Source organism: Rhinichthys klamathensis, unplaced genomic scaffold, assembly GCF_029890125.1.
Source record: "Rhinichthys klamathensis goyatoka isolate OS25496 unplaced genomic scaffold, OSU_Roscu_1.1 h1tg000475l_1, whole genome shotgun sequence".
Lineage (NCBI taxonomy): Eukaryota > Metazoa > Chordata > Actinopteri > Cypriniformes > Leuciscidae > Rhinichthys > Rhinichthys klamathensis.
Window position 1 is genome coordinate 223,308 of NW_026606963.1, and position 9,935 is coordinate 233,242.

At 37.2% G+C, this 9,935-nt stretch overlaps 1 protein-coding gene across 2 annotated transcripts; it reads left to right on the top strand.

Annotated features, from left to right (window-relative positions):
* Window positions 1-346: 346 nt before the first annotated feature.
* Window positions 347-4,353, top strand: il21 (interleukin 21). 2 transcript variants are annotated; one of them, XM_056237029.1, is made up of 7 exons: window positions 347-811; window positions 918-1,012; window positions 1,107-1,154; window positions 2,863-2,985; window positions 3,099-3,137; window positions 3,639-3,716; window positions 4,211-4,353. In XM_056237029.1, exons 2-7 carry the CDS (start codon window positions 956-958, stop codon window positions 4,229-4,231), a joined length of 366 nt encoding a protein of 121 aa, XP_056093004.1. In that variant the 5' UTR covers window positions 347-811; window positions 918-955; the 3' UTR covers window positions 4,232-4,353. The 2 variants fall into 2 exon arrangements, with proteins under 2 accessions (XP_056093004.1, XP_056093003.1); XM_056237028.1 differs by having other exon boundaries at window positions 347-1,012.
* Window positions 4,354-9,935: the final 5,582 nt, after the last annotated feature.

Sequence of the window (9,935 nt, forward strand, 5' to 3'; positions counted from 1 at the left end):
ATTTCTTGCAAAACATTTTCAAAGAGTTTTTTTTATTTATGAATATTTATTTTATTAGGATATATTTTTTATTTTACCTAAAGTGTGAGTTTCTGTCATTTTTAGTAGTTTTTGTTTTGTTTTTACATATGCCTATAATAGTTTTCATCATTTTTATTTCAGTTTTTTAACGAATTATCTTAGAACATCGAGTTAAACCAAATGAAACTGAGAAATGATTAGCAATGTCTTTTTATACAGATAATTTATTTTATTTCAAGTTATGAGAATGTGTTTTTTTTCTTCCTTTTCTTTAAGGTTTTAATTTTAGCTACCGATATGGCCGGTAATTTAACCCCTTCAGGGTTTGGGTGCAAATATTTCATTTCCAGGGTTATTCTTATCTCATAAGATGAAAAATACATTAAACTTCCTGTTTTTGTCTATAATCAATATGGTTTGTGTGGGAAGCCGCAAAGTAAAAAGCACCTTTGTCATATCCACTTGTGCTTAATGATGCCGCACCTATAGCCGCTCGCACACACACACACACACACACACACGTTTCTGATGCTGATTCAGAATGAGAAGAGGAACTGACAGCATTTTGTAGTTTCCTGCAAAGTGTGCAGAAAGTCTGGGTCAGGTTCACACACACACACACTGCATCCGTACACCCCCGCGCACGCGCCTCTCGATTACATCTTTGTCAACTGACAGTCATGACGAATGCCAGTGGAAAAGAAAAACTATATTACTCATTGTAAAAATTGACTTTCCAATCTCCACAGAGAAGCGGTTTTCCTGCGTCCTCAAGGATTCGTATATAAAGGTGATTGTGTACCTGTAGACAGTATGAAGGACATCAATCCAACTAGCTTTAGAGAAGAAGCGCTGCAGCTTAAACATGAAGGCGTCCGTGTGTGTTCTGTTCGCAGTGGCGTGTTGGTTCGTTTCGCAGGCTGACGAGTCGCCGATGATACTCACGCTCGGCAAAGTTATGAATGAACTCGAGAAGATTAAGAAAGGAATGGTAAGTTGATTTCGAAAGATCTACGGCTGGGATCTGCGGCGTTAGTTTTACACGGTTTTAAATCTGATTTGTTTCTTCTTTTCTCTAAAAAAAGGGCAAAAGCACAACTTTGATCAACTCACCCACCACCAATGATTTGAAGGTAAGAAACTGGTTTTCTTCTCTTCTGCTCTGTTTTTATGCCTGGACGAGCACATAATTAGGCTTCGCGGTTTCTGCATGACTCAGTGATTCGATTCGCTTCTGTCATTATACAGCCCACCTTACACACAGCGGGTTTCACTTCAACGTGGTACAGACTAATTGATTTTCAAACGCGTTCAGAACGTGTGGGTTGATGAACAACATTTCAACGAATCCAGTTTGCTGAGCTGAAATCAAGACAGAAATAACAACTTTTAGTCATGCTTTTCTTGGCAAACACCCTCTCGATTTGTACTTGTTTCTTTTTTACATTAAAGTCGGTCAGGAGAAAGTATGCTTCATTTAGGAGAAATCTGATGAGTAATATATGACAGTGAGAGTAGAGCTGATATGCTCAAACAGATTTGGCTAACACTTTATTTGACAGTGTCCATATGTTACATATATTTAGTAATAACAGTAAATTATGCATAATTACATGCAACTAACCCTCAACCAAACCCTAACCCTATAGCAAGTACATGTAGTTGCTTAATATTACTCAGTACTTAAATATAGAATTACACTGTAACAGTGACACCTTAAAATAAAGTGTAACCCAAATGTGTCCGTTTCACAGTTGCACTTCTTACATTGGGGTTCTAAAGAACTGCCATTGATGATTGCGTAATACTTAGCTTATTTCATTTTTTCCCTAGGGATTAAGTATGTTTACGAGCTGTTCATTTATGAAATGTGCTTAAAATAAAAAATAAAACAAAATGAAGTCTAAATCCATGAAATGATCCCATGATCTGAACCCCTAAAAGCGTATCTACAGGTGAAACTCGAAAAATTAGAATATCGTGCAAAAGTTCATTTATTTCAGTAATTCAACTTAAAGGGTGAAACTAATATATTATATAGACTCATTACATGCAAAGTGAGATTTGCCTTTATTTGTTATAATTTTAATTACAGCTTATCAAAACCCCAAAGTCAAAATTAGAATATTGTGAAAATGTTTTCATATCTGTAAGTCATAATCATCACAATTATAACAAATAAAGGCTTGAAATATCTCACTTTGCATGTAATGAGTCTATATAATATATTAGTTTCACCTTTTAAGTTGAATTACTGAAATAAATGAACTTTTGCACGATATTCAAATTTTTCGAGTTTCACCTGTAAATGTAGCGCCTGACGGAACCCTTGAAGGTTCCATTTAGAACCTTTTCTTCTTCTGCTCGCTTATTATTATTATTGTATGCACTTTTTTACAGTAACATTTGTTTTGTAATGACTTCTTAATAATGAAAGTGGCAGTTTCTGTACACTCTCAAGCAGAAAACGTTCAGGGTTCAGTGTGGAAAGAAAGAGTTTCCTCGTAGTTTCTGTGAAAACTGCTTTATGAGCAGAAGGGAAATTTGGAGTCAAGATGTATAGATGTCTGCATGCAATAACGACAGGAAGAGAGAGAGAGAGAGAGAGAGAGAGAGAGAGAGAGAGAGAGAGAGAGAGAGAGAGAGAGAGAGAGAGAGAGAGAGAGAGAGAGATCATTGTTGGGTAGTTTCAGAAAACCGATCCGATTCCTTGACCCAAGTACCGAGAGTCTTTTATATGGGGTTTGCCTAAAAATCCATTCCATCTGAACTCATAAAGTAGCAAAAAAAAAAAAAAAAAAAGTGCATTTGTGTTAAACGGTTGTGTGTTTGTTTCGACAGGACTGCTGCATTGCACCTGCACTGGACTCTTTCAGGCATAACATGACCCGGCTGCCGGTCACCAATGCCAAACTCATAAAGCTCCGGGGGAAAATCTCCAGGGAGCTCAGCAAAAAAATCATCGTGAGTGTGTGTTTATTACGCCTTCTGCTCATTGTTCTTGTTTTTAAACACATACACCTCAGAAATGAGAAGTGCTGATTTATTTATTCATTCATTGTTCTTTATTTTCACAGTTGAATGGGTTGCCCAGTTGCAAACCGGAAGAGACACAGGTGAGAAACAAAGCAACACAACTGCTGCAAATGAACATTTTCTACACTCTTAAAAATAAAGGTCCTAATCGGCGTCGATGTCAAGAACCGTTAACATCCATGGAAACTTTCCATTCCACTAAACTAAAGCTTCTCTATAGTGGAAAAAATGTTCTTCACGCTAAGAAAAAATGGTTTCCTATAAGAACTGCTCACACTGTAAAAAATATTTTAGCAATTTAGTTATTTCAACTTATTTTTTTTGTGTAGAGATAACTAAATTGTCCAGACAACAAGAAATTTTAAGTTTTCTTGTCCTCAACTTATCGAAATAAGTCAGTTAAACTAAAAAAAACCCATGCAAAAAGATAACAAAAAATAATGAGTTTTTTTTGCACTGAAATGTTCTTTGGAGAGTCAAAAATGCTGCAAAACACCCTTTAGGAACCTTTATTTTGAAGTGTTTACATGGCAAATATGAAATATGATTGCAGTTCTGACGTGTACAATGTTCTGTTTCAGAAAGCTCAGTGCGAATCATCGTACAGCGAGGTTGACAGCCAAACGTTTATGCAGAACTTTCGAACTCTTCTACAAAAGGTGAGTTTCAAAACAATCACACTTTCTTATAGACTGACAAGAATGGTGATAGCAGCTAACGCTAACACTATATGGTTCATTAGCTCACAACCCTAGCTAACATGAACTAAGAATAAACAATACTTCTAGCATTTATTAATCTTAGGTAATACTAATTTCAACATTTACTAATACGTTATTCAAATCAAAGGTTGTAGTTGTTAACATTAGTTAATGCACTGTGAACTAACATGAACACACAATGAACAGCTGGATTTGAAAAAGATTGATCAATACTGTAACAAATACATTGCGAGTTCGTGTTAGTTAACTAATATTAACTAGTAATTAACCTTATTGTAAAGTGTTAATATTATTTAATATTGCTGAATCAACACATTGGTCCACTGGCCAAGCGGTGCTTTTCTTTAACTGTTGGTTGGATGGAAAAGATCCTCATAAAGCACAAACAGAGACAACGAGCACTGTGTAACGACCTACTTTCCTTCTTCTAGATCTATGCCAGTCAAGCGTAGAGACGAGAAGCGTGAAGAGCCTCCATGACACTACCCACGGCAGAGAGGAGTCTGCTCCTGCTATCCTATTTATTGATTATTTATTGAGCGTTGTATTGTTTATTTGAGCTGGGAGATCTGTGAAAGGATTTCGACGGGTGTTTTGGGAACAGGCCGGCTGATGTCATCAACTTTAACCCTTTTACAATGTAAAATGTTGTCTTTGTTCTACCGCGACCTTGTGGTGAGATCTCAGCACTGCCGTCCTGTTCCCTGAAAGAAGCCGTTGGGTGTTTCCCTGCTGAAGATTAAGCCTTACGCAACAATACAAGAGCTTATCATTAGATCTTTAGCTTCTTAATCTTTGTCAGGAAAACCACTCGTTTAGATCATATGTTACCAACTTATCTTATCACACTTATTATGTCTCACAATGAGATGCATGTATTTTTTGGATGATATTTATTTGACATTAAAACATTTCTTCATGTTTACATCATGGCTGTGATCGTTATTTGGGGTGGACGTTGAATTCTCTCTATTTCAAAAGTGTTTAGTGCCTAAAAACAAGGAAATTCATTCAAGCTGAACCTAAAGCTCAGGGATTATTTCCAGCAACATTTCATGCTGTTTTTGAGTGAAATAGACATACACTACCAGTTAAAGTTTGCAAACAAGCAGAAGTCTTTATCAAAATGTTTCATGAGGACCAAATTGCACCCTTGATTTAGCACAAACTGCATTTAAAAGGCATTTATCTTGTAAACTTCCCTTGGTGAGACCTGGTTTAAACGTCATTCAGATTATTTATTTCATTTCAGGATAATTTTGTATTTTATTTCAGAATTTCAGTTGTATTTTAAACAGCGGATGTAGCAAAAAACAATATATATATATATATATATATATATATATATATATATATAAGTATATATATATATAAGTATATATATATGTACAGTATATATACACACATTAATTAATTTGAACTAAAAAAGTTAAATAACCATCATGGATGGATGGATGGATGGATGGATGTTTTCAATGTTGCATTAGATGAACAATTGACAGCATAGTATAAAAGCATTGAACCAACTCTATCCTCCGCAGCCTCATCTTCATTCAGTAAAATGTAAGTCATTTATAGGATCTTCATACAGAAGAGCGCCCTCTATTGGAGAAACCTGAACGACATCTGAGAAGCTGAGAAGTCATTTCTTTTTCGTTAGGATAGAGTTTTTTTGTTTATGGTCTCACTGTAAGACCTAAACTTGGTTAAGGCATTTATCTGACAAAATTATTTGCAAACTACAGCTACAGGCTTTATTTTAGGTTATATATATATATAAAAAAAAGCATTAAAAATGCATAGAAAAACAAAAAGCTCTCAGGAAAAATCATACATTGACTACAACATCATCAGTTATTATCATTTCATTGGTTATCTTTTGTATGACAGCCTGGACAAAAATGATGTCCACACAATGTGGCATGTTCCATTGCTTTATCACAAATACAACTATCGACTCCTGTGATGGATTTTTAATAGATAAGATAGTAAACTGTATTTTAAACTAACAACATCTAAACCTGCATTAGGCCAAACATTCAAGCACTTAAACAAAATGTACTCCGAATATTGTTGGCATCCATGGAAAACTCTGAGATGCTGACCAGACAATATCAAAAATATACTGTCTAGAATAGTCTCATATTGAGTAAATCAACTGAACTTCTAACCTTTTTAAAAAAAATGTGCTCATGGTAGTAACAGAGGGTTAAGATGGGGCTTGTTTTTGCACAGATTAAACCAATCATATTGAAAGAAAGTGACAGTCACGTTGATCTTACTGTTATTTATCCTATAAAACCTGATGAAAAAAGTACAAATGCTAGAGTATAAATAAAAGTCAGGTGCGAAAGAAGAAAAATTCGTCCATACTCCATTGACACATTTTTATAAATATTTAGATAAAGGGTGAACATCAATTTCCCTAAGCTGGTCAACACTATTGGCCTCTACTGTATGGCAGTTCATTGACTCTCCAACTGATCTTCAAACCATGCAGCAAAAGCAAGTCGCTTGTCTGATTCAGAGTTTGAGGATTGGGTTGACATTATTGTAGGTCTTAGTTCACAACACTTTAGTGGCACGTCAGTCTAAGAGTCTCACTGCGACCGAAATACAATACTTCCCTACCATATAGCACCCGCGGCGCTACCATTGGGCCCGGGATTTTAGGTCCGGGCCCGGCCATTTTGACCCAGGTGAGAGATTTTCATTCTAGCAGTTCATCCAATAAGGAAAGCTTTGAGTGAAAGCTTCTCAGCCAATCAGCGGCTTCTACCCCATGTGTGGACTCTTAAGCCAGGAGCACGTTCAAGTTCAAAACGGTGCGCAATGTTTTGCTACGGTTTCCAGGTTGAACGTCATGTTGGCGTGCACCGGTGTGTGTGCAACGGGGTTTGAGATGCGTTTTCTCTTGTTTGGTGGGTGTGTCAGAACTGCAGTCCAATCAGCAGCAACATGTATATAAAGCACGCGGTATTAAAGTGAACTCGCACAATGGGTTCAAGGAAAGTAATTTACAAATGTGTTCGATGCAGCTCGGTATACGCAACAACTGAGGATATTAGAAGACATGTTTGTCGTAAGTTTTGTTGTATAAATATAGGATATCAACATAATGATGTAGTTGTTTATATTTTTAGCTCCATTGCAAGTGTATGACATTTGGTATAGCTATAAACATAAGTGCTTTTCCAAAAAATGAGAAAGAAAATACAGGGTATTAAAACAGTATGAACTACGTTTCTGTTTAAAAAACGTTGTGCAACGTTTTGTCGGGGCTGAACGCAGCCCTGCTCACAGACTGCATCGTCACCAGCAAGTGATCCAATGAAATGAATGACGTTGGCGCGCAAGCTTTTCAAGCAAGCTCAATGAGACAGACACAGACGGTAGCTATTAGCTAATATGAAACGCAAAGCAAAGCAGCTTGTTTGTGCCGCAGAAAAGCGCTGAAACAGAGATGAAGGGGAACCCGTTTTTTACTGGCCCATCCAGTTTTCTGGAGGCCCACCTACAATCAAAATCCTGGCGCCGCTAGTGCTATATAGTAGGCCAAAAACAGTAGCCCAACAGAGTAGTATGTCCGAATACATAGTATGTAAGTCCCCGGATGACCTACTACTTCCGGTGGGATGCTGAAGTGTGTATATGATGGACACTTTACTATCCCATGAGGCCACGGGAGAGGATCTATGGAAACAGACGCTGGTAGGTCACATGATAATGACAGCATGGTGGATGTAGTACATCTGGATTTCAATTAAACTACTCATATTCATACTATATAGAACACACTTTTTTAACAGTCGCAAAGTAAATTTAAATTCATATACTCAGACACAGCGTCTGTCTTTGCTTTTAGCTTCTAATAGCTTCTACTCTTAAACAAGTCCTACTTTTAACGAAGCAATTTTTAACACTTTTGCAAGTACACATTTTCTCATAGACTGACAAAAATGATGATTACATCTAAATTCATATGATTTAATATTGCTGAATCAACCCAAATACATTAATTTATACCAACAAAAACTCTTTAAGGTAACAGTTCAGTCAAAGGTTTTTTTAAGCATTTAGGTCAAAGCTTAAACCTATTTTTAAGAGCATTTTTTGAGACATTTTATACACACAGCCCTGGTCTTTCAGTCTAGTCATAGCTGGCTTGGGCAGGCTGGTTTTAGAGGGGGTTTCACCACTTCTTTAGATGGCAAGGCTGGGAAACCTGATCCAGCTTGACCAGCTGAAACCAGTTACATCCAGCTTAAACCAGCCTACCAACTTTCTTGAATGGCAGAAATTGAGTGCGGTTTAGAGTTCAGTCAGTGTCTCAGGGGTTACAGTAGGGCATCCTCATGTTGTATACTTACTATATTATAAATACTGTATTTTAAATATCAAACGGATCTGAGAGGGTTTATGTGAAGGAACCTGGAAGGAACTGAGCGTATGGCAGACGTGAGATGATGCTGTCATCTGGTGGTTAGACACAGTACTGTCATTCTGACCGACTCTGAGATTGAGCTTTTAATCAATTATTATTGTCATGACATTAGTCAGATTGTGAACAAAAGTTATATAAATATGTTAAAACACTACGTTTATGGACTCTTATGTAAACCTAAATATTTATGCACTTCATTACAACACTGCCCAGAGAGATAATAAATGGCCTGTTTTGAAAATCACAAAACCAGCTGTTAAAACGGATGAATAAACCACACTTTTACCCACGGTTACTCATGGAAACTGAACAAATCAAAGTAACACAACCCTAAAATAGTCTTCAAAAGTTCTTAAGATGTTTCCAAACATCAGAGTCTTCTGAACATAAAAGGTCCATGTGTAGGTGGATAAATCTGTCGTGTTAAAGCTTCTTCTCGGGCCAAACTCTTCATATTTGGAGTTACTTGAATTGAAATATTGACGATCTAAAAGTGGATCTGAACTGGTGGTCTGTTCTTTAAAGCTGATGCTGAAACTCAGCAGGTTTATTTAACATAAACACAACTAGAGGTTGTGCTGGTATTTCTTTATTTCTATTCCAGTGATGTTTGAGTGAAGTCCAGTACAAGCTTATGGACCGCAGAGAGTTTACACTTGACAGCATGAGTTATATTGATATGCATGAGATACCTCTCAGTGACTGTACATTAATGTTTTTGGACACAATTATATTGTTTTTGTGTATAAAAGACACACAAAATGGGTTACTCTATTAAAAAGTAAAAAAAGTTCTCCTGAAATTCTGTTTTACTCACACCATGACATTCGAAACAGAACGTGTTATATTTCCATCAGATACAAAAGAGGATTTTTGAAGAATATTTACAGAGCTTTTAAATAAGAGTTCAAGCTCCAAGCAAAAACTAGCAAAGGTGGTCAATATTCAGAAGTCATACGACAACTCTGTATGAGAAAAGACACAGAAGTCACCTTTTAATGTGCTTTTATGAAGTTTGAGAGCCACAGTCAGTATAAAGAGTTATTTTAAGAGCTGCGTGAAGATTTCTTCAAACTTTCTTAGTTACACTTTACTTAAAGCCTTTATGTATATAATGGTATTCATAATGTACGTTATTGTAACAAGAAGGTTGAGAAAAGAAGGTTGAGGATCCAAATCCAGCGTTTTAATGAAAGGGTAATCCACAATCGTAGTCGAAAACAGGCAAGAGGTCAGAGCACAGTAAATCAGTCCAATCAAATCCAGAGGGTGAGACAGGAATGGGAAAACCAAGACACAGGCAGATATCAAAAACCAGGAACATGGAAAACAGTGGAAACGCTCAGAAATGCAGTGTTACACGTACAAGACTTCGCAGAGACTAACAGAATGAACCAGGCTTTTAAAGTGTGAGCTTAACAGGATAATGAGACACAGGTGAATGTGGTAATGGATGATGGTCTGGGCAAAGGATTATGGGGAATGGAGTTTGTGGATGTGTGGTGAGTGTCCGGGTTGGAGTGTCCTCTGATGGTAATCCCGGGCACTCTCACTGGTGATCATTACATAGCCCCCACTCAAATGCGCGGCTTCCAGACACTCCTAAAATTGTCCAGGAGGGAGGTGGAGCGGGGGCGGACCCGGGGACGGGATGGAGGGCCAAGCCTGTGGAGCGGAAGAGGGCCTGGAGACTGAGGAGGAGCAGGCATCCA

Coding starts and splice junctions, on each gene's coding strand:
- il21 (XM_056237028.1), top strand. CDS start 887: ATGAAGGCGTCCGTGTGTGTTCTGTTCGCAGTGGCGTGTTGGTTCGTT. Junction 1,013..1,106: donor AGAAGATTAAGAAAGGAATG/GTAAGTTGATTT, acceptor CTCTAAAAAAAG/GGCAAAAGCACAACTTTGAT. Junction 3,717..4,210: donor TTCGAACTCTTCTACAAAAG/GTGAGTTTCAAA, acceptor TCCTTCTTCTAG/ATCTATGCCAGTCAAGCGTA.